Below are 26,680 nucleotides of genomic sequence, written 5' to 3' on the forward strand. Positions count from 1 at the left end.
GTGGTTTAACCCCAGATCGCAACTAAGCATCACACAGCCACTGGCCTCCCCCTCCACCCCAGTGGGATGGGGAGGAGAATCAGAAGAGGTAAAACCTGTGGGTTGAGATAAGGAAAGTTCAATAATGGAAATGAAATAAAATAAAATATGGTAATATTTAATAATATTTGTAATGAAAAGGGAGACACCAAAAGGAGGGAATGATAAACCCCAAGACAGACAAGTGATGCCCAATACCCAATTGCTCAGCACCCACTGATCTGTGCCCAGCCTGTCTCTTAGCAGCAATCAGCCGCTGGGAGATCAGTGTGTGATCAAGATTATTCTCACACTCAATCTAAAATACAGTGTTGTACCAGCCACTGGGGAGAAAATGAACTCTATTGCAGCTGAAACCTGGACAGTGGGGCAGGAGAGCTCTGGGGAAAGATGGTCAGAGGAAAATGCTGTGCTCAGAGAGAATGTTCTCTCTGAGAACAGAGAGAAAAATGGGGTGGAAACCAGAGCTGCCCAACGCTGTGGGTTCAGGTCAGTGCTGGGGAGGTGTACAGAGGGCAGGTGTCAAATGTGGGTTACTAGGGAGTGGGTGTAGGTGTTGGTGGTCAGGGTAGGGGTCCTCTCACACCTGCTGGCACAGCCCCCTTGCCCCCTGCAGTCCAGCTCTCAGTGGGAGTGTGGCTGTCCCTGCCAGAGGACTCAGCTCCCCCAAGTCTCTTCCCAAGTTTCCAACATCAGCAGCTTAGCCACAGTCCAAGACTGACACCAGGGGTCCTGTGGCACCTCTGCATCTCCAAGTCCTGCTCACAAGTAAGTGAATCGCACCCTAGCCTGGCTGGCAGCAGTTTCTTCCCCCTGCTCACCTGGAAATAGCACCAGCAGCTGTTGACCCCCACACCAATCCTCCCTGCAGCCCGAGATCCCTCTCTCCATCTCACCCAAAGGAAGGGTGTATCCCTTCAGGAGGCCCATTGACTGGACATGGTCCCATGCTGGAGGGTAAATCCTTCCCCTCTGCCCCCCAGACATGTCCCCCCCACTGCCTCCCATGATGTGAACACAGGGCAGACCCAGCTGGTGTGTCCTGATCATATGCATGTCCCAGCTCCAGTTCCAATGCACCCAGGCCCAGGCACCTCATTCCAAAACTAATGCATGGACAGGCTCATCTGGATCCCTGAGAGCCCCGTCCTTGCATTGATGGACTTGTGAGCTTTGAGGAGATGTCCCCTCCTCACTCCAAATGATGAGCAGTTTACTGAATGACACACAGTTGGCTGGACAAGAATGCAGGACAATGAAGTTTTGGGCCTGGTTTGTTAAATGCCTTTTCCTGAGGGTGCTCTGGCTACAAGCCCTGTATGCCTATAGTGCCTGTGGGTCCATCACAACAGCATCCCAAGTCAGGACTGTGCCCCAGACTCCAGGGTAGTGAGAAGAAGAACAGATTTAGCTGGAAGGATGCATGGCTGTAGCCTTTCCTCTGGGCCTTCACCCAAATCCCCACACTTGACTAGGCCTGGGCTGCTTGGCTGGGAGGGAGTCACTGGGCCCTGGGCAGGGGGAGCCTGTGTGTGTCCCACTCAGTGGGGAACAGAGCAGCACCTGCACACGTGTCACACTGGGCTACCTGCCTTGGACAGGTGACAGTTCAGTCCCATCCCTCACTCCCTGTGATGTCAGAGTGCCCTTTGCCTCAGCCTGTGGCAGACAAACCTCCTGCCCTGGCCATACAGCTCCCAAGCCACCTGTGACTGGCTGCTTTGTGGGACAGCAGTGTCTGACACACAGCAGTAAGGGAGGTCCCAGCTGGCAGCAGCTCCTGTGCAACAGCAGAGCCCCAGCACTGTTGGGACTCTGCCCATAGCTCAGAGCCTCCCTGGGGGACAGAACCTACTGTGAGCATGGCCAGGGGACAGGGAATGTCTGCGGGGTGGGGAGCCTGTGTCAGTGGTAATAGCGGGGGTCAGCTCTCCAGCACTCTGAGAACTTCTGCAGGACTCGCTCCTTCAAGCGGATCCTCCTGGAAAGGTGAAGTGACTGGCTCATCTCATGAGCCTTCAGCTTGGCATAGTAGTCAGAAAATTTGTTGTAGAGGATGGAGATGGGCATTCCATTGAGGATGATGCCAAAGGAGATGCAGACAAATGCCACCATCCTGCCGAGTACTGTGTCAGGCACAGTGTCTCCGTAGCCCACAGTGGAGAGGCTGACCTGTGCAGGAACAGAAAAGTATAAAAACCCATGGAAACAAGCCCAGCAGACCCCACTGGCTGGTGCTGGAACTCACTCCCTCCTGCCCTCTGTGGAGCCACCTGTCCCTTGTGACCAGTGCCAGACCCTGACCCTGAGAGCAGCCAGCTGAGCTGTGCCCTCTCCAGAGCCTGCAAAGCCAGGGCGTCACTGTCCAGGCTGTGTTCAGCAGGCCTGGAGAGCTGAAGGGCTGGCTGAGCCCCAGAAGCACAGATCAAAGGCCAGACCCTGCTCCCTTACTGCTTTGTGTGTGTCTCTTCAAAGGCAGCTGGACACCCCTGAGCTGAGCCTTCCCCAGCAGTCGGTGTCTGCTGGAGCTTCCTTCCCCCTCAGAGCTGTGGCTCCAGAGCTTCCTGACTGCAAGCTGCCTGTTCCCAGACAAAGCTTCCTGGAGGGATACCTTCCTGGAGCTTTCCCCTCCATGGAAAACAGAGGCATTGCCTGGGAATGAACCATGTTTAGTAAATGGGGAGCAGCGCTATGGGGACAGGGTGAGCAGCTGAGGCCAGAGAGGTTTGGGCTTGGCAGGGAGCTGTGCTCCCAGGGACAGGCTAAGCCTGGGATGTTGAAGCACTTGAACATAGTGGTGTTACTGATTTTGCTCCTCCTTGAGGAGGGATGAATTTGAAGCAGATAGCCTTTGGTGGCCAAAGGGTATTATAAGAGCAGAAGTGATCTGTGGGATAATTTCATCTGTAAATCAAAATGCCCTCATAACCCTTGGCTCTCGTGCTTTAGCTGCTCCCCATCTCAGAGGCAATGCCAGGTTTATTATAGTGCTCAGCTCTGCAGAGCTGCTGGCTCCTGGCACAAGCAGGGCAGCGAGCGGGCAGCACACCCCAGTCTGTGTCCACGGGCTGAGGCACAGTGTGACTATGGGTCCCACATGCAGCCCTGGGTTCCCCATCTCAGACCCACAAGCTCTTGTGCCTCTCGAGCTCAGCAGGGCTGCAGTGCTGCCCAGGTCTCAGGCTGTCCAAGGTGGCTGACCCCATGCCCACAGGCTGCACCCACTCAACACATGGGTCCCATGACAGATAAAGCTGAGTCACATCCCCTTTGTTCAAGTCAGGCCTGGAAGTACCCAAGCCACCACCTCTGTCCCACCATCCCATCCCAGGACCAGATTTTGAGCCTCTCAGGTCAGTCCAAACCTCTGATTTCTTTCCTCAGAACACGCAGGGCTCTGAGTTTCCCACCATTACTGAGCTGGAGGGAAGGCTGGGCCCTTCCTGCCTCCTGGCCAGCAGCAGTGGTGAATCCCCTAAGCACCAGGGCAGCCCCTACCCACAGAGCCTCCTCCACGCCCCTCTGGAAGAAGCTGCTCACACCTTACCGCTGCCCACCACCATGCGCAGGGGATACTGGTGAAGTCGGTGCCAGGAACATCATGTTCCACCGAGTGTATGAGAGCGGAGAAGGTGAAGACCCCCATGGCAATGAAGAGGAGGAGGCAGCAAACCTGCTGGTAGCATTGGCGCATGGTGAAGCTGAAGGCTCGGAGGCCAGTGGAGTGACGTGCCAGCTTGAGGATGCGGAAGATCCTCATGAGCTTGATGAGCTTGAGGACTTTGCCCAGTTTGCTCACATTCTCCATCTTGTGCAGCTCCTCATGGTACTGCATGTCTCCATCATCCAGATTTTCAAAGAGGATCTGGATGTAGAAGGGCAGGATGGCCACCAGGTCTATAGCATTAAATGCTGCCCGCAGGAAGTTCTTGAAGCTGGAGGAGGATATGAGCCGCATGAGGTATTCAAAGGTGAAGAAGATGGCACAGATCATTTCCATCTGCTCCATCCACATTTTCCCTGTCTTGTTTTTCATCTCCTCCACTGTGCTCAGTGTCATGCCCACAATGGAGATAAGCACAAAGAAGCTCGACATGACAGCAATTATCTTGGCTGGGACAGAAGAGTATGGATTCTCAATGAGGTTCCAGACCATTTTCCGAAACCGACCCAGAAATTTGCCATCAAACTGCGCCCCTGACTCCAGGGGCTCCAGTTCTGCCTCCAGCTCCTTCTCTATTTTCAGGTACTCACTGAGTTCATCTCGCTTTTCCTCGAACAGGCTCCGGCAGCAGCGTTGGGAGTATTTCAGATGGATTCCCCAGTACTCAATTTCCTCCACAAAGTTACTGGGGCACATTTCATCCATCACCCACAGGACCCCACTGCGGTAGAAATGGAAAATGTAGTGGAAAATTGAAGGATCTCTGTCAAAGAAGTACTCATTCTTCTGCACCAAGTAGTCATCACAAAGCTGCAGCTTCTTCACAGGATCTGTATGGAGGGCCAGCTTCCCAAGCCGGGTGATGGGATACCGGGCCAGTACCTTGTAAGCTATCTGGAACAATTTGCCACCCACATTAATGTTGAGCAGGTACTTGTTCCTTTGGATAGGAGTCTGGCTCTTCTCCTGGTTACTATCTGCCACGTTCTGCATGGAGTTCCATTGCCTTACCAGGCTGTCCTGTGCAAATGGGATGTAGGATTCCTGTTCCTCCGGGGTCCGGCAGTGGCCTCGGTGATCCCCTATCTTCAGGCTGGCCGAGAGACTCGCGCGCCTGGTCCATTGTTGCCTCATGGTGCCCAGCCTTCTGAAGCGGTGACTCCTGTTATGGGCAGCAGGACAGCAGCTCTGGCTTCATGGGAATGCTCCCACTGGGCACACACTGACTAGGACAAGTGCTGTGAGCTCGGGGCAGTGGAGTGGCTGCCTGAGGGGCACAGCTGTGTCCTGGTGCCACGTGGCACCTGCCGGGGTCCCAAAGCCGATTGCTGATCAGATTGGGGTTTGCATCGTAGCAGTCAGAGGCGGCCAAGTGCCCGCTCCTTAAGACACTAATGAGATTGAGGCACTAGTCCTTTATGTAAGGAACTATTTCTAGCTCTGCACTTCTCTTTTCCCTTATTCTGTTCTTATTAGCTGTTTGCATTTGCTGCATGCTGTTTCCTGGAAGGACATCCATGACAGCAAACTGGAAACAGCACAAGCTTGCCTCGATTTACCCTTTGTTGATGGGACAGGAAGGTGCAGACATGCAGGGTTTGTATTGTCTTTGTACCCCCACACCAGATGCTGCTCTTGGCACCAGCCTTTCGTTAAAGGCTAATGCAGCTGGCCCGGCTGTCAGCTGTCACAGCCGGGGAGGGGAGATGGTCATGACCTCTCAGCTCATCCCTCAAGGCCCACAGTGCAGATTTAGAGCGGATGAGGTGAAGGAACCACCCCTACACAGTGAGCAAGAAGGTCCCCTGAGGGACAGGCTGCTCTGTGCCCCTGCCCTGTGCCTTCAGCCCCACTACGCACCCAGGCAGGGGCAGGAACAGGGAACACTGAAAATACAAGTAGACAGTAATAGTTCCTCCGAACTATTGGAACTGAAAAGGAGGAAATAATCCTTTGATTTGCAAGTAGAAGGGGAACCAAAATTAAACAGGCTGATTTTTGAGGTCTTACCATGGAAGAGGATCCTACTTCAACATGTAAAACATCATATTGATCTCCATGAACTGGTCTAATTAAATATAGAGATGTGAAGCACAAAGATGCTCCTGGCTTGAAAAGCAGCTCAAGCTCCACTACAAGTGAAGCCCCTGAGCTTGGAGATTAGAACAACAAAAACACTTCTAGCACTGGACAGAGGAAGGGAAATTGCTGTCAGAAACACAGCCCAAAGTTTTGGCACAAGATCCATGAAATGTATTTCTTTGAACCCTGAAGCACTCAGGGAGCAGAAAGCAAAACCTGCAATGTCTTGTGAATTTGCCCCAGGCCCTCACTCCCCATCACACAGAGCAAGCACTGTGCCTTGTACCACAGAACAGGCAGGCTCAGCTTGGCAGCTGAAGCTCACGGTATGATCTGGGACTGGCTGGTGACAGTTGACCTTGGCCATGTGGCCCTGCCAGCACCAGCGCTTCAACTGGCCCCAGCTCAGCCCTGTCCTGTCAGGACTCCTGGAGCCCTTCCCACTCCACTCCTGGAGCCCTTCCTGGAGTGCTCCCCACTTTGTACTCTGCTCTGGCAAAGAAAGGACAAGTTCAGGCATTTTTTTCACCTTGCTTTTGGCTGAACTCCCCACTTGTTCCTGGGTCAGCAGTACCACCTCTGGTGCTACTGTGGCATCTGTTTCTCCTGTCCCCACCCTCTCTGTTTGCTTTGATCCTGTATTTAATTTTGTCTGCTATAGCTGGTGTGTGCTGGAGTATCATCTGTCCCGGGAAAGCACAGCAGCACTGACTTCCCCACAGCATCCCAGGCCAGCCCACCCACACCCAGTCTTCTTTCCCAAGATGTGACCAGACCATCCAAAGGTGATGTCCTCCTAGATACAGAATCCATGCAAATGCACATATCCAGGAAAAATAAAGACTCCAGAACTTGTTAATTCACATTTTTTATTCTCCTGTGTCAGTCACCACAGCTATTTCTGCCTGCCCCTATGGAAACAGAAGGTTGTGTGTGCCCTTGCAAATGACTCCTTGGTACTAAAAATAGCAGCCCTGGAATAACTCAGGACTCCACACCACATATAGAAGTTTCTCTCATGGGGTATGGCAGCACTCACACGCTATCCAGGAGCGGAAGACTCCTACTCCAAGATTTATGACTGGTATCTGCTTGGCAAGCCAAGTTCCCACCTTCAAGGCACAGAGGTCAGCAGCCAAGGCAGCAGCTTGGCACACTTAGTGAACACTTGTGCAAGGTGCACGTGGCCAATGCTGAACTAGAGGCACTGGGCACTAATCTGCCCCTGCACAGTCAGTTCTGAGAGCTGCGCAGCACTGAGTCCTTTGGCTGGGACTCCACGTGCCACACAGTGTCAGACCAAAGACATGACTTATTTCCAGGGACACCTCCACTAGACCAAGATGCTCAGAGCCCTGTCCAGCTTGGTCCCAGGGATGGGGCAGTCACAACTGCTCTGGGCAACCTGTGCCAGGACCTCACCATAAAATCCTCCTTCATGTCCTACCTAAACCTCTGTCAGTTTGTATCTGTTGCCCCTTGTCCTTAACAGGCCTTGGTGAAAAACCCCTCTCCATCTTTCTTACAATTCCCCTTCAGACATGGACAAGACACAACAAGGCTCCCTGGAGCCATCTCTTCTCCAGGGTTTGCCCTAACAAAGGTGCAGGACCTTGCACTTGACCTTATCGAACTTCATGAGATTCCTGTGGGCCTGAAGACCCCTCTGGATGACATCCCCCTCCCCAGCTGCACTCCTCAGCCCAGTCTCATCCTCAGACTGGCTGAGGGTCCACTTGATCCCACTCTACACATCACTGATAAAAACATGGAATAGCACTGGTCCCAGTACCGACCCTCAAGGGACATCACTCATGTCAGAACAGTTTTAAGGAAGACACCATTGAGAGTGTTGAGAGGAGCCCAATGCAGCACTCAGCACTGGGGTGGGCAGAGCAGGTCTGCCAAGGGTGGAGATGTTTGTGGAAAGGAGTGTGAGAGGAGCTGCCAGTCCAGGGCCGAGGAGTTCCTTGCCCCATGCGGGCTCAGGTAACAGCACAGCAAAGCCAGAGCAACTGTCACCCTCATGGTGGCACTGTCAGTAAAGGCCTCCCATGCATGGGACTGAGCAGCATCAAACAGTAGTGCAAACATGGAGTATTTGTCTGATCTGTGCAGCCAGGGAGTACCTATGGAAATAGGTGAGAAAGCTCCTGTTTCCTGACAAAATCCAGGAGAAAGAATGGGGCAGATGAAAAAAGGCTCTTGGCTGGAAGTGGAAGGAGACAGCTGAACAGCACCTGGCATTTCAAGGAGAAAAACATCTTCGGGCCCGAGGCCATGGTGGTGGGCATCAGCAGTAACAACTGTCATGCAGTGCAATGGAGACATTCCTACCACCTTTGGGAGGGCTAATGTCACAGCGTCAGGGGAGGTCCTGTGCTATTTCTGGAGCCAAGGCAGTCCCACAATCTAAAACTCATTTACAAAGGGAGCATCTTCTTGGTATTCCAGTGTAACAACCCAGATTTGAGAGTTGATGTCCAATTCAGTCAGGCTGTGGTGAGCAGGAGACAGACCGGGCTAGTCGCACCTTGGAATAAGGGTCCCTGTTACAAAGCCAGGAAAACACCTGGTTATTGACAGTCCTTTGGGAAGAAACCTAGTTTGACTTCAATTTATGCAAAGTGGAGGAAAAAAATCCCACACCAGAAGATCAGTATCTCAGCAGGACTGCTCCATGTCCTTGGCATCAGGGATGAAAGGGGAGAGTTCTGCTGCTGCAGGGCAGACTGAAACCCCAGGCATCTGCTTGGCAAGCACCAGGGAAGCTGGGAAAACCTACACCCAAAGGGGAAAGCTCTAGAAATTTCTTGCCAGAAACATAGGGCAAGAAGGAACTTCTCCCTCAGGCACATGGAGCACATGGGATGCAAAACACTTACCCTTCAGGGCAAGGAGCCTTTCTGGCTCTTGTCAGGCATCAGCTGTTCCCTGGATGCTTTTTCAAGACTGAAGGTGTCAGATCTGCATTTTGCTTTGGACAGACCCCACACAGCAACAGAACCTGCAGCTACCAGGATAATCAGGAGCTCTGGAGAGGAGAGTGCACATGCAGAGACCCACTCACTGCCCTGGTCTTGGGAGAGGGCTCTGCTGCTCAACACCATGAGGCAGCAACCACAGATGAGCAGTGTCCCTCAAGGGCAAGGGACAGACAGACAGGAGGTGACCTAGTGCCAGATCGCATAGAATGGCCTTTTCAAGGATACGACACATCGAAGGCAGAGCAACAATTAATGTGTGGTGTCAGGCCTCCCTTAGCCCTCCCAGCCCAACAAAAGCAGCTACTGATATAGGTCTGGAATTGACCCCATCAGGACACTCAATTTATAGCCCAAGGTAAGTAGGTCCAAGACCATGTGCTGCACTCTTGAATCTCATGTACCTGCAACAATCAAGATCCATGTGTAACCTGGACTCCTTGATGGCACAGAGACCTCAGGCTCAGGTGTAACTGAAGGCTCTGTGAGGAAAGAGAAACAAGTCCATGAGGCTTCCAACTCACCTTATGGTCAGCACTCAAAGCAGTCTTCAATCCACAGCTGGATGAGTTCCCAGCTCACCTCAAGAGTACCAAGAGGCCTTGTTCAACTTAAGTGAAACCTTATCTGCCGCTACTGTGATTAACCCACACTGGAGGAAAAAAGTCCTACTGGAAATGTGTAACAGGGAAAGGTGGGAAATTTCCCAGCTGGAGCTGGAACTGCATCATGCCAACCTGTCCTCGCGGCACTGAGAAGCCACAGGTACAACCAAAATGCAGCTCTTCACCTCACCTGTCAATTGAACAGGTGCAGGCATCAAACCCAAATCCAGACTCTCACACCTGCAGTAATCCCCCTCCTCTCCACACCCTTGGAAACCTCTGGGTGAGGGAAGCCAGAAGCACCCTCCCAAGCACCCCAGAAAGCCAATAGGTCTGACAAAGGATGCTGCTGAGCCAAGTAGCTCTGGTCCCACCAGTAGTGGGGTGTAGACACAGCCGGACACAAGCCCAAACACTGTGTCTGTAGCTCCTGGCCAGCTGTGATGGCCTAGAACTTCCTCCTCATCCTCTTCCCTTCAGCCTGCCCATTCCCCAGAGATCAGAGGAGTTCGGGAGGTGGAGAGATTCCAGTGTCTTCTCGAAGCAGCTGCTGGGAATTACACGTTCTGGAAAAAGGAAGGAAGTACTTCAAAGGCCCTTCCCGAGGGAGCCCTGGGGGACGGCATCGCCACCCCCACCAGAGGAAGCTGAAGGTGCGTGTCCCCCATAGCGCTTCCTCTACTCACAGTGACCCGCGGTGACCGCAGCTGCCCCGGATAGGCCAGAGACGGAACAAAGGCTTCGGTCCGGTTTGTCGCCCCCGCCCCCAGGCCGCCGCTGCCCGCACCCCGCGGCCCCGTACCTGCGCTGCTGGCGGGCGGCACCGCCGAGCTCCTAGACGAGGTCACCACGGGGCCGCCGGGACTCGGCTCCGCCGCGGTCGCGGTCCCGCAGTCCCACTCGTCCCCGCCGTCCTCACAGTCGGGGTGGCCGTCGCAGCGCCAGTCCTGGGGGAAGCAGGGGGCGCCGGGCGCGCACTGGAACTGCTCCGGGCCGCAGTGGGACGGGGCAGCTGCGGGGGACGGGCGCGTGAGGGGAGGCCGAGGGGGGCCCGCCGTGGGGAGCCCTCGCACGCCCCACAGCGAGGACACCCCGCGCGGGGGGCGCACGAGGGCGGCAGCCAATGAGAGCGAAGGGCGTGCGCGGGGAACCAATGGGCACCGCCCGGCCGGCCGCCCCCCCAGCTTACCGGTGCCTGGCGGGAGCGGCGGGAGCGGCAGCACCGGGAGCGGCAGCACCGGCAGCACCAGCAGCAGCACCGGGAGCCCCGGTGGCAGCAATCGCGGCCCGGCCATGCCGCGGGCCCGCACCGGAGGGACGCGCTGGGGCCGCCGCGCCGCTACAAAGTCAGAGCGCGCAGGAAAAGCGCGTGCGCTCAATCCCGACTTCCACCAATGGGGTTCTCGCGAGGGCGGAGCGTGGGCCCTTGAGGAGGCCCCCCCACCTCCCGTGCACTCCGGGGCGGGGCCCGGGCCGGTGTCACGTGACCGGAGGCGGTCCTGGCAGCAGCAGAGCCGGCCCCGCGCTCGTGCCGGTTCCCGCCAGGGCCGGCCCGGCCCCTTCCCAGCTGCGGGAACAACCGGGCGCTCCCGCAGCTCCCTGGAAATCCATCAGCACTGCGGTCGGCACTGACCTGCTGTCCCCGGGGAGGGGTTGGACAGCGCTCTGCTGGATCGAGCAGGGTGTGGTCACAGAAGGACAGTGGCACTGGTCACGGACGGCATGTCCCAGGCTGCTGAATTTTTCTCACAGAACCTGGGCACGGGGCAGCCCTGTGAACGAGGCTGTGCTTTATTCAGCTTTGCTCTTTATTGACTGTCTACAGCTTACAAATACACCTGTGCTTTGTCACTATTCCAGCCAACCAAATACACTGGTATTAAACAGCAGCAACTCGAATAAATCAAACAAAATAGGCAAAATGGGGGGAGTAATCACTGTTTTATATACATTTATTAATCAGACATCAGCTCCCTCCAGCAGCCTGGAGCCACATCCAGCACAGCCTCCCCATCAGAGCTGCTCTGGAACCACCTGTGCCCATCATACAGCCTCAGCTCACTCCCTGCTCACAAGTAGGGCTCATCCTTGGAAATTTCCCACTTCCTAAGCGGTGGTCCTGGTGTCACTGGTTTCTTTGCTGTTGTTGTCACTGCAGCACCTGAACTGGGGTAGAGAAAGGAGGAGCAAGAAGAGGCTTTAGCAACACTCTGGAAACCACACGAATTTAATCAAAAGTCTAGGCTGCAAGTGTTTGTTAATCAGAGTCCCAGAATGTTTTGGGTTTGGTGGAACTTTAAAGCCCACCTTGTTCTAGCTCCTGCCATGGGCAGAGCATCCCAAGTGGCTCCAAGCCCTTTCCAACCTTGAACACTTCCAGGGATGGAGCAACCACAGCTGCTCTGGGCAATCTGTACCAGGGCCCCACCACCCTCACAGCCAAGAACTTCTTCCCAATATCCCATCCAGCCCTGCCCTCTGGCAGTGGGAGCCATTCCCTGTGTCCTGTCCCTCCAGGCCTTGTCCCCAGTCCCTCTCCAGCTCTCCTGGAGCCCCTTTAGGCCCTGGAGGGGGCTCTGAGCTCTCCCTGGTGCCTTCTCTTTTCCAGATGAACACCTCCAGCTCTTCCGGCCTGGCTCCAGCCCTCGGAGCATCTCTGTCGTTTCCTTTGGACTCATTGCAACAGGTCCTTTCTTGGAGGCCCCAGAGCTGGACACAGATGCACCAGGTGAGAGCTCACCAAAGCAGAGTAAGTGAACTTCATCCCACCTCACTTATTTGCAAGGAAATATACATCCGAATAATCAATTCCATATTCTTCTGCCAATCTGGGTAACTCCCCACTGCCGCCTGGGCGCGTTCTGTGTTCCTGGTACAAATCGGGACCACGGCTGACCGCACTCGGCAGCGGCAGCGGCACAGCACCGCCTGCATCAGACCTACCCGCCGGCTTGTGCCCCCGCCGGCAGTGTTCTCTGCGCCGCCGCCACCACCAGGGGCGGCAGCGACTCTCGGCGCCCGTCCCGGTTGCAGTAATAGTTATCGGCGAATTTGTGGCTGGGGCCCACCGGGAGCCGCGGCGGCGGCTGGGTCCTAGGCAGAGAACGACGCAAGTGTCAGCGGCGGGGCCGGGGTGGGGGCGACTCAGTGCCCCGCCCCGCCCGCCCCGGCCCGGCCCCGGCACCTCTTAGCGATCTCCTCGTAGCGCAGCTGCAGCTTCGCCTGGAGATCCCGCTGCAAGGCAAGGCCAGAGCAGCTCAGGCGGGGCTGCCACCCGGCGCTGGGGGCTCCGCGGAGCCGGGGGCGCAGCGCAGCGTCCCGCGGGCAGAAGAGCCCCGAGCCCAGGGTTGTACTTACCCCCGCCAGGAAGTTGCGGAGCCGCCGGATCAGACTAGTTGCCGTCGCCATCTTGGCCGCGACGAAGGGCAGGGGTGCAGGGGGCGCCGGTCCGGGAGCGCGCGCGGAACGCTGGGTCTCGCGAGATTTGGAGCTATATAAGGCTACGCGGGAAGGCGCCGCCTCTTTCCGCAGCCCGGAGCCGCCATGGACACGAGTCGCGTGCAGCCCATCAAGCTGGCCAGGGTGGGTACGCGGGGCTGGGCCGGGCCGGGCTGGGCTGCGCCGGGCCGCGGCATCGCGCTGACCCTCTACTGTGTCCCCGCAGGTCACCAAGGTGCTGGGCCGGACCGGCTCTCAGGGGCAGTGCACTCAGGTGAGCGGGCCGGGCAGAGCGGGCGCTGTGTCGCGGTCCGGGCCCGGCCAGGCTGACGCGGTCCCGCTCCGCAGGTGCGCGTGGAGTTCATGGACGACACGAGCCGCTCCATCATCCGTAACGTGAAGGGGCCGGTGCGCGAGGGCGACGTTCTCACCCTGCTGGAGTCGGAGCGCGAGGCCCGGCGGCTGCGCTGAGCGGGACCCGGGGCCGCCCCTGCTGCCGTATCGTCCATCGGGGGATGGAGCCTGGCGCGGCTCGTTCGACCGTGGGGCGCGGGTGGGAAGGAGCGTGGCGAACGTGTCACGGCAATAAAGGGTTTTTACAGTAGCCCCTTGTCCGGTTTTCACTCATCGAGCGCTGCCTGACACCTCCGTTTTGTCAAACACGGGGGCACCTGCCGCTTTCCTCGGGTTCAGTAGCAACGTGCTCTGCTTGTTACTGGGGTTACATATAGTGCCTTGTAATGTCACTGTGTTATTGCATCTTTACTGACCTGTCACAACAAAAATAGTTCTGTTTTGATTGCAGTAGCCTTAATCCTGATTTTTCTGGTAAGCAATTTTCTGTATGATGAACTGGCACTGGAAACTTACTGAACCTCAGTGGAATTAAATCTTAAGTTTAAAGTCAAGCTTGGTATTAGCTTGCAAAGCGACAGCTTGCTGTTTCTGTCCCTCTGTTCTCAGCAAACTGCTCAGTGAATGCTGCCATAAAACACTGACTTACTGTCATTCCTGGCAGTCACCCATAGAGAGCAAGTGCTTGTCACTGATTTATTGACTCCTTCATCTCACTTGGGCTTTCCCTTCCACCACAGAATCAGTTAGCAAGATGTGTTTCAGGATATTACATAAGTCAAAATAGGGCTGAAAAGTCTAGAAAGAGCCTTAAAACTGCTGTTTCAAGGGCAGGTTTTTAAGGACTGGCATCTTTTATCTGCTTATAGAGTGGTCCAGGTTTGTGGTGTAGGGATGGGCAGAGTCAGATCTGCAGCCTCATGTATAGTCTCTGATGGGGAGTGGTTGTCTTCAGTGTCCTGAGCTTGACTAAGCAGTTCAGTAGCAGGTGTTTCTGGGGATTTGAGTTGAGCAAAGCACTGATGAGAGATGTGAAAAATGTTGAACTGGAGCAGGCACTGATGATTGTTGCAGGGCTGATGTTAGAGTGTGGGATTTGTCCTTTCTGCAAGTTTTAGTTGTGCCCTCAACTCATGGGCAGCTCATGGGCAACATGAGGTGAGGAGTTTGTGCCATGGAGAAAGCCCTTGTGTTTCTGCTGTTGCTTGATGTAATTTGTGATTTTTTGGGGGTTTCAGAGAATTAGTACAAGGCTGTGTTCCCTGGCTTATGTAATGCAGCAGAGCTCAGAACTGGTCATGTGTGTCAGAAGTCCTCTCAGAGTTCAGTTCTGTGGCTGCTGTTCATTCCCTCACAACTTCATCAGTGACCCAAGAGTGTTCTGGCCCCTGCCAGCCCTATGTGCTGGGTGACTGGGACAGAGTGGCTTAGAGAACTGTATCCCTTCTGGAATATCCCTGTGGGGTCAGCCTGGTCCCCATCCATACGAGGAGGGAGGCAGTTTGCATCCTTGCACTTGGTCTGATGATTGCTCTTTAATGATGCACTGTAACATCAGCACCACAGAGAACCAGGGGCAGTGCAGGGCTGCAGCTGGTCCTGTGTTCCTCTTGGTCCTGCAGAATGAAAGGGGAAAAGACACCGCTGCAGCTGCCTGGCACACTTCAGCAGGAAGAAAGCCAGACTGAGGGATATAGCCAGTGCATAAACTTGCAGTGAATGACTTGGAATGTGGGGTCACCTGCTTAGGTTGGGGGCTGTGCTAGGCTGTGCCTCTGCCCCAGCTCTTCTTGCAGGGTTTGTTGTGAACCAGACAAGGCAGAAGACTGCAGATATCACTGTAATATTTCAAAATAACTTTATATCTTAAAAATAAACATCAGTATTAAAATACCAGTAAACAGAGTAGTGTATTAGGGAATGGCAGTGAGCGCTGTATATTAACTCCAGTGCAAAGCTGAGAGCAAGTTTCTGGAGAGGATTGTGGGGTTCCCCAGCTCAGAGCAGGTCAGGCAGGGGCAGAAGTGGTGAGGCTGGGCCAAGGGGAAGGAATGAAGGGCACAACACATTACCTTTGTGAAGGCTCAGAGCAGAGCTGCCTCCCCATGCAAAAACCTTTTTCCTCCTGGTCCTTGTCCTTACCCTGTTCCCACCCCAGACAGCCCTCACACACTTGCACAGACATGTTCTCTGACATATGTGTTCCCCTTTGCAGGCGCAACCTGTGTGCTCTGAGCTCTTCTGGCCCGTGTGTTTTTCCTGGTGCTGTCCTCAGCTACTTTCCTCCCTTTTGGGATGGAAAGTGGTCAGAGAGGGACTCAGCTGTGGGCTCTGGATGTCTGCACAATCTGTGGGACTGGCTAATTGGGGAAATGTTTAGGATGTAATTGGTCTCTCTCCCTTGGGAGAAGGACCTGCTCCCCTTGTAAATTATCAGGTAGGTAGGCTTAGTCCCCAGATGCATCCTTGGCCCTAAGCTCCTTTTATCACTTGGCTGCGACCCCAACTGCTCAGAGGTTTTGCTCCCATTGAGCAGAGCAAATCAAATCCCAAATTCATGCTGAACTTCATAATTTGGCCAAGCAATATAATTTTTTTGCTTTGAGTGCATGTGCTAGAAAAGAGAAAAAAAAAACAAAAAACCAACAGATTTCAGCCAAGAAAGGAAATGCTAGAAAAGAAGGGCAAGTATTTGAGTCTGGAAACAGCCCCTGTCCAAGGCAGCATTCTCTCTCCCATTGCTGCACTGGATGTGTGCTTGCTGAGCACCATGTCCCTGCTGAGGCCAGGACCCACCACTTGCTCTCCTGGCTCCATCACTGGCACTGCTGCCACCTTGGAGCTGCCAGAGAACACAAACCAGGTGCTGTTTCTGCTGAGTTGGTTCTCTGCTGTTCCTCCTTGCTGAGGGCTCAGAGGTGGTGCAGCTCTGGTGGTCGTGGCAGGGAGCAGAAGGGGTAGGGTGGCTTCTGCTCCCTGTGTCTCCTGCCCTTAGGTCACTTGGCTCCGGTCACTTGGCGGTGAGGTGGCCACGTGTGGGCTGCATCCAGTGGAGGAGATGGGCATGGGAGGCCCAGGGATGGTGCTTGTAATGGGACTAAAGCTGCAGAGTGATTCAGCACAGAAGGGTGGCAGGTGAGGGGATGTGAATCACAGGCCAGTGCCGATGGTTGCTCCTGGCTGGATCCCAAGGGCACTCTAATTTGGTTTCTTTGTACTGCCAGGTCTCTTTGTGGCTGTCGGTGAAGTCTCCTGCTGCAATACAGTAGTCACCAGAGACCCTCCAGTGACTCCTGGTCAGGGCCAGCAGGGCTGTTCTGAGCATGTGGCACCTGAAATGCTCTGCTTTTGCTCCTGCAGCCTCTTCCTGGAGACACTCATCTGTGTCACAGCCCTTTCTCCTCTCACGGGGAGCGGTGTGGTACTCACGGGTGCCTGCGCCTTTGTGCTGTTGAGATGGGCGTAGAGGAGTGCAGCGATGTCACTGTGACCAGCCTCCAGTGCAATGGCAACAGCATTGTTGCCATCCTAGAAAGTAAAGGAGAGCATGCAGAAAGAGGTTTGGGGACAGGACATAGCGTTGGCTGCCCCAGCCCAGTGACAGAACCTTACACTGTCCACGATGGAGATGTTGCAGGTGGGCTGAGCCAGCAGCAGCTTCACAGTCTCCACACGGCCGTGCTCACAGGCGCACATCAGCGCGGTCGAGCCCTCCTCGTCCTGCAGGTTCACGTCGGCACCGCAGGCGAGTAGGGCTTCCACCATCTCCTGCCGGCCATGGCTGACAGCCAACATCAGCGCTGTCTGGCCAGCCTGCAAGGAAGGGACAGTGCCAGGCCACCCCTGCCCCTGCTGTGCTACCCACTTGTCCTGAACCACAGGACCACTGCTGAGACAGCCCTGCTGCCACACAGGAGGAGCTCCTAAGGTGATGCACTCCTCATGCACTGACGCCTCCAGGTTTTGGAGCCATTGTCCTGCCCTTGGAAGAGCTGAGCATGGCTCTGGCATCTGGGAGGTGGGGGTGGGAGGGTCAAAATGTGGTGGCCCTCAGACCACACCAACCTGGCTGGCCTTAGCGTTGACGTTGCCCATGCTGAAGAGCCTCCTGACCACATTCATGTCCTCCTCCTGCTCAACAGCTGCCAGTGCTGCCAGCATGAGGGCAGTGTACCCAGCTTTGTTCTGGTGGTCCACATTACAGATCCCTGTGGGGATGGGCAGAGGGGGCTCAGGATGCTGCACAGCTGGTGGGAGACATGGACCAAGCCATGTGCTTGGCTCTCCCTCACAGTCCTGACCAGGGTGCTGTGAGCCATCCCATAGGCACAGAACTGCTAATGGATCTCCCCCAGGAAATTTGGGCTGTGGCTACTTTGACCCCCACACCTATGAACAGACATAATCCAGGGCAGCTCTCCTTGCCCCTCTGCTGCCATTGCCTTCCCCCTGTGCTGACATGGCCAGGACATGTCCTGGAGTACAGTGGGATGGTGGCCAGGGCATGTTTCTGGGGCTGGGGAGCACTGACCTGTATCCAGCAGCAGCCACACGATGTGGAAGTTGGAGTGGGAGACACTGTAGTGCAGGGCTGTGTTGCCATTCCCATCTGCCAGGTTCACCACGTGGGCCAGGAGAGCTGGTGAGACCTCAGCAAAGGCCAGGAGGTGGTTGGCAACTGTGTCAGGGATGGACGACTTTTGGCTGGACAGACGGAACCACTCCTGAAGGACCAGACTGCTGCTGGTGAGCTGTGGGCAGAGAGGGGCTGAGCTCCCCTTAAGCCTCTGCATGGCCTCGCACCCTGGCACCCACCCCCTGCTGCCAGTCCAGGTGGCGAGGAGCAGAATCCCTGCTCCTGAGGCGGGGGGTGAAGGCAGGACCCTGAACTGCCCAAACCCATGCTGGGCATGGCCTGAGCTGAGTCCACATGGGTTTTGGGGTTTCTGGGACAAACCGTGGAGCAAAGGGCTGTATTTTGGGGGAAGATGTTGAGCCAGGCTTTGCTGGCACCTCTCTGAGTAGGGCCAACTCCGAGGGATGTCAGCAGGGGCTGGGCAAGCCATCCCACCGCAGCGCTCCACTCACCACCTCTTTACTCTTGGCAGCACCAGGGTGGCCCAGGTGGGTCTTGACAATGAGGCAGGCCTCCCTCATCCTGGGGCTCAGCTCAAACCTGTGGAGAGCATGAAGATGTCCGTGGTGTGGGGCTGCATCAACCCACCAAACCTTTGAGCTCCCCAGTGCCTATAATTCTCTGCAAGGTCCCCAGGGTGCAAGCTCCAGCCCACTGGCTGCACCCTGGCTGTTTCAGCCTCTGCAAGCTGCAACAGAATGGAGCCTTACTATGGATGTGCTTGGGCACGATTCACCCATTCTTAGGCCACATTTTATCCTTTTGTTGAAAAATGCTATTGAAAGCTGTTCGGTTTTTTTGTCCCACTCTAAACTATCTTCTGCAGCAAAGAGGCATCTGGGGCCTCTCATCCTTTCCTTAGCAGATCCAAGAAACTGGAAGGATTGTTTCCTGATGAATGGTCTCTGCAGGAGCTGAATGGGTTCCCACCGGCAGCATTGAAACTGGGGCTGGGGCAGATGCCCCAAGCTGGCAAGGCCTGTGCCTTGGCTCCCAACTGCGCAGGGCCAGGGAGCAGGGAGCCTTCTCCACCGGCACTTACTTTTCCTTCACTTCAGGGGGCTCCAGCAGGGTCACATCACTCCCCTTGCACTCCAGTCTGGGCTCACACGTGTCTTCCCCAGCCTCCTCCTCTGAGGTTTCGGTCTCTCCCTGCTCTGAACTGTTGGAGCTGTCGGCTGAAGCCTTCTCAGAGGAGCTGTTGCCTTCTTCCTCCTCACTGGATGTGCTCTCATACCTGCACAGAGGGAAGATGCTCAGTGGCACCACAGCACCAGTTTGGCCCCCTTCAGGCCCTGCCACTGGCCCCAGCCCAGGACAGGGATGCAGGGGACCAGGATTGGCTCACAGGGGTGGCAGGAGCCCCTCAGCACGTACTCCCCATTCAGCACGCCCACAAACTGCAGGCTCTTCTTGCTGCCCTCTGCCTTGCTCTGGGGAGGACCATCCCGCTTTTTCATGATGGACTTCAGGGCTCCTGCAGGGAAAGAGATGGATGTCAAGGGCCAGTGAACAAAAATCATGGAATTTTAGAATCATGGAATGGTCTGGGTTAGAAAAGACCTTAAAAATCATCTCATTTCAACTCCACTGCCATGGTCAGGGACACCTTCCACTAGACCAGCTTGCTCAGAGCTCCATCCAACCTGGCCTTAAACACTTCCAGGCATAGGGCATCCACAACTTCTCTAGGTAACCTGTGCAAGGGCATCACCACTTCACGGTAAAGAATTTTTCCTAATATCTAATATGAACCTACTGTTTTCAAACCACTCCGCCTTGTCCTGTCACTACATGCTCTTGTAAACAGTCTCTCCTTTGGGCTAGCCAAGCACCCCAAACCCACCAGACCTCTGGGCAGGCATGGAAGAGACATGGGCAGCTGCTGGAGCATGAGTAGCATTGGCCCTGCAGGCATTGTCCCCAACAAGGCCATCCTCTCCCTTCCTGCAGGAACATTCCAAGCCAGACCCTGATGTCATCCCTGGTGACACTCACCTGCCGCAGGGATTGGGGCAGCTCCACTTTCCTGTGCTGGGAATGCGTCCTGGTTGCTGTGTATTGTCTCCAGCACAGCTGGCCCAGGGGCTTGGCTGTCTGGGCACATCCTCCCCGCTGCTCCTGTGCCCAGCGCTGATGAGCTACTCAGGCCATCACCCAGGCCAGGCTCCATCACCTTGCCCACACCAGGATCCTTCTCTTCTCCTGCCAGGACAACGCTGCCCACATCTGTCTGGCTGCCCTTGTCATCACAGCTGGCAGCTGAGTCGGGTCCAACTGCCACGTCCCGCCCATCAGGGTGGCAGCCCACGGCAACGCAGGAGGTCGGGGGGCAGCACTCCACACCTGCCTCTGCCGTCTCCGGGGGGTCACCAGCTGCCTGGCTCTGTGTCACTACCACAGCCTCCACCAGTGCCTCGGCCATCTGTGGCTTGGCCATCACCTCCTTGTCCACCTGCCCACGGGGCCGGCGGGCACACACCTCCAGCCGCAGCTCCTCCAGCTCCCGTGTGGCCTCCTGCAGGTGCCCCTCCATCAGGGTGATCACCTCCTTCTGGTGCCCCACCGTCTGCTGCAGAAGCTCCAGCTCCCGCTCCGTCTCAGTGGCCAACCCCAGCGAGGACTCCAGCACCCAGACGGCCACATCCTTGCGTCCCCGTGTGCCGCTGTCTGCCACGTCCCCGCTCTCCTGCTGCGACCGGTAGTAGAAGACGGCATCTGTCATGGCCCGATCCTCACCCACTGCCACAGAGCAGCAAGGCCTCTCAGCCACCCTGGGGCTCTTGCCTGGCCAAGCCCGGATGTTCCGCTCTGGCACAGCCAGCTTCTCTGTCAGCTTCCTCAGCTCTGCAATTTTGCTCGTTCGCCCCCTCACTGGCTCTGCTTCACTCTCTGGCCCTGTGCGGGATGCTTCCTCACCCCCTGCCCCTGTCTCAGAGCCAGAGGGGTGACACAATGCCTCGCCAGGTTCTGCCGACAGCTTCTCCAGCAATTTTGCCTTCTCCCTCTTCAACTCGCAGATCTGCATCTCCAGGAGTGGGATGGTTTTCACCTGCTCCTCCAGGTCCCGGAGCTGCCGCAGGGCTGCAGCCATCTGCTCTCGCACGTGCTGCAGCGGGGCCGTGCTGAGCCCCGCAGCCGGAGTGCTGCGTCCCGAGCTGCCAGGGCTCACCCGGCCCCAGCCCCCCTGGCCCTCGGTGCTCACTGGTACCCAGTGGGGTAGCTGGCCACTGTGGGAGGGAGCACCAATATCCTGCAAACGGCCCTGCTCCTGCTCCAGCCTCCTGCTTGTCTCCAGCAAGGTTTTCTCCACGCGTGGGTTTGGCACAAGGCACTTGTGGGTGGGAGGTGGGAGCAGCCGTACTGGTGGCAGCGAGATTGTGTGGGAGGTTGGCTTGCTCGCAGGCTCCAGGGGTGCTCGGCTGTGCTGAGACAGCAGCAGTGCAGTCCTGCCCTCCTCGCTGGCCATGGAGGTGAGGGACTCGGTGGAGGTCCAGGTGCTGGTGTGGCTGCTGGGGCTGCGCAGGGTGCTGGGTGGTGGACGGGACCCTTTCACCCTGCGAGGCAGTGGCACTTTCTTGAGTGTTTGGCCACTTTCAATATCATCAACATATTTCAGGAAATCAAGATCCAGCAGGAAGCCATATGGGGTTTCCACAGAATACGAGCTCTTCTCTCCATCGTCCTGGTCCCGGTACAAGAACGGGCCCCCAAGATCTGCAGGAGGAGCAAGGATGGTTAGGTAGGGACCTGGTGGAGACAGGCTTTTCCAACTGGGCTGTACTGGAATTTACAGCCTGCAGGCCCCTCTCCTCCACAATGTGCAATGTGTTTGTCTCCAGCACCCTCAGTGCCATAGGGTATCACAGGGCACCCAGTCCATGTCAGGGTTGGTGCTGGAGTGAGGAACTCCATTGCGAAGGGATGGGACAATTCAGCTCTGCCACCACCCTTGCACCCCTTCTGCTGTCACTACTTGGTGACACCCCTGGTCTCTTTACCTGGGAGGTTCTGGTTCAGGGGTGCTGGCTGAGCCATCTTCTTCCCAGAATGCTGTTGACCAGAGGACCATCAACCTGAAACAACAAGACCACGTTCAGCCAAACCCTATGACCCCAGGGCTGCTGAGCCCCATGCAGCCACACTGCTCAGACCCCCACCTGGGGAGAGCCCTGTGGCTGGCCCCACCATCTGCCAGGTCTCCTGGCCTCCCCCAGCCCAGGGCTGACACTGGAGCTGGTGGCTGGGCCAGCATGGTGCGGCCTGTGGGGCTGGGATTGTTTGTACACTTAAGGAATGCTCTACAGCTCAGCTGGGATGGCTGTGCTCCCAAGGGTCATAAGCTGGAGCTTGGCCATACAGTGGGAGCAGGACAGGAAAAAAAAGAAGCTGAAACCTGTATAGTTTGAAGTTTGCTTTGGATAAAGGGAACCGATGCTTTGGCAGAGCCACGTGACTGCAGGGAGCTGCCAGCATCTGACAGTGCTCAGTATGATGCCCATTCTCATCACCCAGGGTGTTCCACAAGGCCTCAGGGGTGTCCTAAGGGGCCGATGATCCCCAGGAGGGACCTGACTGCTTCTCCCTGTCCATAATGGGGGATCAGGCAGAGGGGAATGAAATGGGAGCCTGATTTTTCCAGTCATGGACACACTGGAGGAGAGCCAACAGGATACGGCTGTGGTCCAGAAGTGAGCTCATGGCTGGGGGTGCTACCAGCTGTGAGCACTGAGCTAGGACCTGCTGCAACATCTGGCAGCATCTGGATTCTGGGGCCCAGGTGTAAAGTGCTCCTGGCAGGAGCAGGATGGGACAACAGCACCTTGGGAGCACCCATTGCTGCTGTGCATGGCATCAGGGTTCTCTGATGGTTCTGCCCATGGGGCACAGGTGGCCATGAGGCTGAGCAGCTGTTGGTGGGCAAAGCATTTGGCACTGGGCTATTTTCAGAAGAAAGCAGGGGAGGAGGAATGCCACAGAGGAATGGTGGCTTGGGCACAGCCCTCAGGGAAGCTGAGGCTCAGTCCTACCCAGGGAATGGCAGGGGACCTGGCCTTGGCTTCACAGAAACACCCACACCCGCCCCTCACGCTGATGTTGCAGCCACTCTCCAGCCCCGGTGCTGACCCTGTGGAGCCAGCAGAGCAGCTGTGGCAGTGCCAGGCCAGGCTTGGGCTGGGCACCGTGGCAGCCTCCCACCCCCAGCCCAGTGCACAGGGCTGGGGGCTGAGTCCAACTGGGCAGAGATAAAGCACTTCCCACTAGTCACCAGGAGGGATTCTGGGGCTGTCCTACTCCTCTGCCAACCCACCCACAGCCGATGCACATCCCAAATTCCACCTCCCTTGGAATCACCCCACCTTTGAGTGGGAACCCATTCCACCTTCCCTGGGAACTTCCCAGCTCCATGCTGGCATCCACCATTCCCAAGCTGCTGGCTTCATGCCCAAGAGGGTCCACATATCCCCCACCTTGTCTAATCCCTCCCACCATGGGAAGACTTTGGCTTCCTGCTCTGCATAGCCCTTGCTGCGGGTAATTAAACAGTGCTGGGGCCAGGACAAACTTCCCGCTGGGCTCCACACATGTTGTAAATCAAAGAGGAAGAGAGAGCAACAGGAGCCAGAACCAGTGGGTGCGTTTCCTAGAAGGGAAGTGGCCGGCAGCTCCCTTCCGCCACTCAGCCTGGGTATTGTCCTGCCTGAGGACAGGAAAAGCCTCCTCTGCTGAGGCCTGGAGACCTCCCACACCACCCCAGCAGCAAAGGTGCTCTTTGCACCAGCACTGCACTGATGTCCCCTCCACTGAGCTGGGGACAGGCTGCTTGTCACCTGCCACCTCCTATGGCCCCTTCAGCCAATGTCAGCAGCTGCATCCCAACTGTGGGGGACATCCTCCCACTGCTTCCAGACCCCATTTCTTTTGGTCTGACAGGATGGGCTGGACTAGGGCAGGAGCTTCTGTATTCACCCAGCTCCAAAAAAGGTGATGGGACCTGCCAGCTCCCAACCATGTCCAAGTGGCTCCAGGGACCCCGTGATGTTCAAACCCTCCTACAAGGTGCAAACCAGACTCCTCAGGCTGTGTAAACTGTCCCTGAGCTGGGGAAGAGGTGTGGGGCTGGATTGGACAGGTGGGTGCAGACAAGTCTCGGTGTGCAGCAGGTTGATTCCCCACCCCCTTGGCCCAGCCACTCTCAGCACCAGCCCTGGCTTCCACAACCATGGCACCACTCAGGCAGTTGCCCTCCACTTGGGCTGAAGTCTTGCTGGGGCTAATTGTACCAGTCACTTTGGTGCCAAAGGCTGATTTTCAGCAGCTTCAGCTGCTCCCTTGGGCACTGGTGGAGGTTGCTGAAGGGGCTGGGCACATGGACCCCTGGGGGGAGCCCTTACATGATCCCAGGTCTCTTTGGAAGCAATGAAAGTGCTGTTTCTAGCACTGGAATTTCAACAGAAAAGTAGGATGGTACAAGCAAAGGACTCGTAGGGAGGCTTGGGACCGAGGGAAGAGGAGGAGAATGATGCACAGGCACCCAACCACCCTTGTGGAGGCAGGGCTATGCTTTGCCCTGGGCTCACACCTGTATTTTCCCCTCATGCTGTTGTACCAATGCCAACATGGGAAACTTGGGGCTAAAACTGGAGCTGCTCTGCTCAATACAATACAATAAGAAGTCATGTCAGGGATGAGGGAGGCTGGGCACCTTGGCACAGCCCAGGTACCACCCGGTCCTCATGCCCCAGCCCCAGCTGCAGGCAGCACCTTGGGATCCCTGGCCTCATGGGGTGATTTCCCCTTGGGACTCCCAAGCTCCTGCACTGGCAGAGAGGTCTGGGGGCGCTGTTCCTAAAGCTCGAGACCTCTGTGGCCTTTCCCTCCCCAGGGGCAAAGCTGTAACAGCCTTCAGCCCAGTTCAACCACCTGCTGCAGTGCAGTGTGAGCTGCTCCACCAGCAGGGCTCTCCTCCTGAGCCAAAATACTGAGGTCATGAGGAATGTGAGAAGAACAGAGTCCAGAGCAGCCCTGGCCAGTGCAACTTGATTTATCTCAGCCAGGCATGCTTCCCTCATAGCAGCGCAGGCGATAAGCCCTGAAGCTCGGAACTGAGGCTGTTCCAAAGTTAAAGGGAAACCACTGAGAAAGCACACTGCTTCCTCCACTGCCAGCAACCTGCCAGGATGCAGTCTCCTCACACACAGCCAGCTGTCACACGTGCTTGTCACCTGCAGTGTTACCTGCCAGCACTGTGGCTGGGTGCAGCAGGAGGTGTCCAGGGCTCATGACACAGTCCTGTCCCTATCCCCTGCTGCAGGGGGTGTACAGAAGGGCCTGTGACTATTTGCCCAGGCCACCTCGGCCATGCTGACTATGCTGGATCTGCTCCTGGAGGAGCTGGAGCCAGGTGGGATCCCTGACCCAGGGAGAGAAAAAGAAATGCTTTGATCATCTCAACAGCCTAATTTCAGGTTGGACTGTTATTTCTGGAGTTGTTGTCATCGATGGCCTGGCTAGTTGGGAGGCCAAGGGGGCTACCCAGGCTCTGCACCCGCTCCAGCCCCTCAGGGACCTCCCTGAGCTCACACACAACAGGCGTAGAGTCCACACACAGGCTTACCCACGTGGGGATCAACTCTACGAGCCCCCTCACACCTACAGCACTATAGGCTCCCTACAGCTTCACTAGAGAACATCAAACCCCTCACCACAGCTGCCCACCAGCACTTTCCACCAACAACACCTGATTTTCTCAGGGCTGCTTACAATGCATGGCACCAGCAGCGATGGCCCGAGCTGTGAGGAGGGGCTCAGAGATGAAACTAAATTTACACCCGGGGAGCCCAGATACAGCCGGGGTACACACACAGCACTATGCACAACCCCACGGCGCGATCTCCAAGTGCACGGAGGAGCACCCCAAACCCCGCAGCACCCCTGTGCCCTTCAGCACCCCAGAGGGGCCTGCAGCAGCCTGGGGTGCCACGTCCCACCGCCCACAGCACACCCAGCCCGAATAGGTCCCCAGGACCCCCTGGAGTCCCCAGAACCCCCAGCCCTGCAGTTCCCCAGCTCCCTGGGGAAAGCGTACCTCAACCTTATGGGCTCCCGGCACCCCTGGAGGATCCCCAGCGCCCCGGGCTGCCAGCAGCACATTCCAAGCATCCGCACGTCGGGGCGACAGCTCGTCCCCAGCCCAGGGAAGCCCGGGGACCCCCGCCGCCGCCAGCCGGAGTGGGAGAGTTCCAGCCCGGCCCGGCCCCGCTCCCCTCCCGTTCCCGCCGCCGGGGCCGCTCGGGCGGAGCCCCCCGGAGCGGCGGATTCCGGGGCCGCCCCATCCCGCCGCGGTCCCGCCGCGTCTGCGGGGGCTCCAGCGCGGCCCCTCGGGGGGGCTCGGGCGGCGGCGGCGCGGGGCCCTGCGGGGGCCGCCACCGGGACGAACGCACGCCCCGCCGCCGCCGCCGGGCCCGCCCGTCCCGTCTCGCCCTGGCCCCGCCCTCCCCCACCGCGCTGCCGGCCCCTGTGCTGCAGCCGGGACACAGCGCCGGGCCCGGGACTTTCGGGCTGCTCCGCGGCGCCGGGCAAGGCTGCCCGCCGCAGCCCCGGGCCGAGGGCGGGCGGGAGCGGGAGAGGCCGGGGCGGGGCGGGGGCGGGCAGGGAGCGGCCCCGGGTCCGATGGGACGGGCACCGCCCCCGGCCGCTCGCCCCGGGGCCGTCCCGCTAGCCACTTCTCCGCGTGGGGAGGGGATATCGCTGTCCCCGTGGGCGCCCGGGGTGGGATGTGCCCCGTTCCTGTCACCTGGGGGGAGGGGTGTCCCCTACCCTTGTCACCCCCAGGTCCCCTGTCCTGATTACCCTGGGGATGGGATGCGTCTACTCC

General features: G+C 57.1%; 5 protein-coding genes across 7 annotated transcripts; 1 reads left to right on the plus strand and 4 right to left on the minus strand.

The window, feature by feature from the left end:
* Positions 1-1,066: 1,066 nt before the first annotated feature.
* Positions 1,067-5,008, minus strand: LOC102104304 (potassium voltage-gated channel subfamily V member 2-like). Its single transcript, XM_005531395.2, has 2 exons — positions 3,587-5,008; positions 1,067-2,211 (listed from the first exon to the last, which is right to left on the minus strand). Exons 1-2 carry the CDS (start codon positions 4,835-4,837, stop codon positions 1,945-1,947), a joined length of 1,518 nt encoding a protein of 505 aa, XP_005531452.1. The 5' UTR covers positions 4,838-5,008; the 3' UTR covers positions 1,067-1,944.
* Positions 5,009-6,637: 1,629 nt separating this feature from the next.
* Positions 6,638-10,752, minus strand: CD320 (CD320 molecule). Of its 2 annotated transcripts, XR_015774640.1 has the most exons (6): positions 10,564-10,752; positions 10,177-10,386; positions 9,174-9,251; positions 8,671-8,819; positions 8,435-8,566; positions 6,638-8,334 (listed from the first exon to the last, which is right to left on the minus strand). XR_015774640.1 is itself a non-coding variant. In XM_014260051.2 (5 exons), the coding sequence occupies exons 1-4, from the start codon at positions 10,667-10,669 to the stop codon at positions 8,674-8,676; spliced, it is 540 nt and encodes a 179-aa protein (XP_014115526.1). In that variant the 5' UTR covers positions 10,670-10,752; the 3' UTR covers positions 6,638-8,334; positions 8,671-8,673. The 2 variants fall into 2 exon arrangements, 1 of the variants encoding a protein (XP_014115526.1); XM_014260051.2 differs by lacking the exon at positions 8,435-8,566.
* A 544-nt stretch (positions 10,753-11,296) lies between these two features.
* On the minus strand, positions 11,297-12,852 carry NDUFA7 (NADH:ubiquinone oxidoreductase subunit A7). Its single transcript, XM_005531362.3, has 4 exons — positions 12,732-12,852; positions 12,559-12,608; positions 12,318-12,467; positions 11,297-11,540 (listed from the first exon to the last, which is right to left on the minus strand). Exons 1-4 carry the CDS (start codon positions 12,780-12,782, stop codon positions 11,444-11,446), a joined length of 348 nt encoding a protein of 115 aa, XP_005531419.1. The 5' UTR covers positions 12,783-12,852; the 3' UTR covers positions 11,297-11,443.
* A 3-nt stretch (positions 12,853-12,855) lies between these two features.
* RPS28 (ribosomal protein S28) lies at positions 12,856-13,416 on the plus strand. The gene is made up of 3 exons (XM_014260061.2): positions 12,856-12,956; positions 13,039-13,086; positions 13,161-13,416. The coding sequence occupies exons 1-3, from the start codon at positions 12,918-12,920 to the stop codon at positions 13,281-13,283; spliced, it is 210 nt and encodes a 69-aa protein (XP_014115536.1). The 5' UTR covers positions 12,856-12,917; the 3' UTR covers positions 13,284-13,416.
* A 1,591-nt stretch (positions 13,417-15,007) lies between these two features.
* Positions 15,008-26,419, minus strand: KANK3 (KN motif and ankyrin repeat domains 3). 2 transcript variants are annotated; one of them, XM_005531397.3, is made up of 10 exons: positions 26,307-26,419; positions 21,804-21,878; positions 19,801-21,519; positions 19,180-19,279; positions 18,845-19,039; positions 18,255-18,342; positions 17,698-17,917; positions 17,232-17,374; positions 16,779-16,979; positions 15,008-16,694 (listed from the first exon to the last, which is right to left on the minus strand). In XM_005531397.3, the coding sequence occupies exons 2-10, from the start codon at positions 21,838-21,840 to the stop codon at positions 16,464-16,466; spliced, it is 2,934 nt and encodes a 977-aa protein (XP_005531454.1). In that variant the 5' UTR covers positions 21,841-21,878; positions 26,307-26,419; the 3' UTR covers positions 15,008-16,463. The 2 variants fall into 2 exon arrangements, with proteins under 2 accessions (XP_005531454.1, XP_014115574.1); XM_014260099.2 differs by lacking the exon at positions 26,307-26,419 and adding an exon at positions 25,892-26,031.
* Positions 26,420-26,680: the final 261 nt, after the last annotated feature.

This window comes from Pseudopodoces humilis, chromosome 28, assembly GCF_049639895.1.
Source record: "Pseudopodoces humilis isolate 2021_Gansu_Grassland_sample_001 chromosome 28, ASM4963989v1, whole genome shotgun sequence".
Lineage (NCBI taxonomy): Eukaryota > Metazoa > Chordata > Aves > Passeriformes > Paridae > Pseudopodoces > Pseudopodoces humilis.

Excerpts from the sequence above, each read along its gene's own strand:
- LOC102104304 (XM_005531395.2), bottom strand. The coding sequence starts at position 4,837 with ATGAGGCAACAATGGACCAGGCGCGCGAGTCTCTCGGCCAGCCTGAAG. Across the intron at positions 2,212-3,586 it reads GCGCATGGTGGTGGGCAGCG|GTCAGCCTCTCCACTGTGGG; the intron begins GTAAGGTGTGAG and ends GTTCCTGCACAG.
- CD320 (XM_014260051.2), bottom strand. The coding sequence starts at position 10,669 with ATGGCCGGGCCGCGATTGCTGCCACCGGGGCTCCCGGTGCTGCTGCTG. Across the intron at positions 10,387-10,563 it reads GCCGCTCCCGCCAGGCACCG|CTGCCCCGTCCCACTGCGGC; the intron begins GTAAGCTGGGGG and ends CGTCCCCCGCAG. Across the intron at positions 9,252-10,176 it reads GCCGCCCGCCAGCAGCGCAG|AGCCTTCAGTTACACCTGAG; the intron begins GTACGGGGCCGC and ends CTTTCCTCACAG.
- NDUFA7 (XM_005531362.3), bottom strand. The coding sequence starts at position 12,782 with ATGGCGACGGCAACTAGTCTGATCCGGCGGCTCCGCAACTTCCTGGCG. Across the intron at positions 12,609-12,731 it reads TCCGCAACTTCCTGGCGGGG|CGGGATCTCCAGGCGAAGCT; the intron begins GTAAGTACAACC and ends CTTGCCTTGCAG. Across the intron at positions 11,541-12,317 it reads GCGGGGGCACAAGCCGGCGG|TTCAGGTGCTGCAGTGACAA; the intron begins GTAGGTCTGATG and ends TCTCTACCCCAG.
- RPS28 (XM_014260061.2), top strand. The coding sequence starts at position 12,918 with ATGGACACGAGTCGCGTGCAGCCCATCAAGCTGGCCAGG. Across the intron at positions 12,957-13,038 it reads AGCCCATCAAGCTGGCCAGG|GTCACCAAGGTGCTGGGCCG; the intron begins GTGGGTACGCGG and ends GTGTCCCCGCAG. Across the intron at positions 13,087-13,160 it reads CTCAGGGGCAGTGCACTCAG|GTGCGCGTGGAGTTCATGGA; the intron begins GTGAGCGGGCCG and ends CCCGCTCCGCAG.
- KANK3 (XM_005531397.3), bottom strand. The coding sequence starts at position 21,840 with ATGGCTCAGCCAGCACCCCTGAACCAGAACCTCCCAG. Across the intron at positions 21,520-21,803 it reads CCTGAACCAGAACCTCCCAG|ATCTTGGGGGCCCGTTCTTG; the intron begins GTAAAGAGACCA and ends CTCCTCCTGCAG. Across the intron at positions 17,918-18,254 it reads CTGCCAAGAGTAAAGAGGTG|CTCACCAGCAGCAGTCTGGT; the intron begins GTGAGTGGAGCG and ends CTCTGCCCACAG.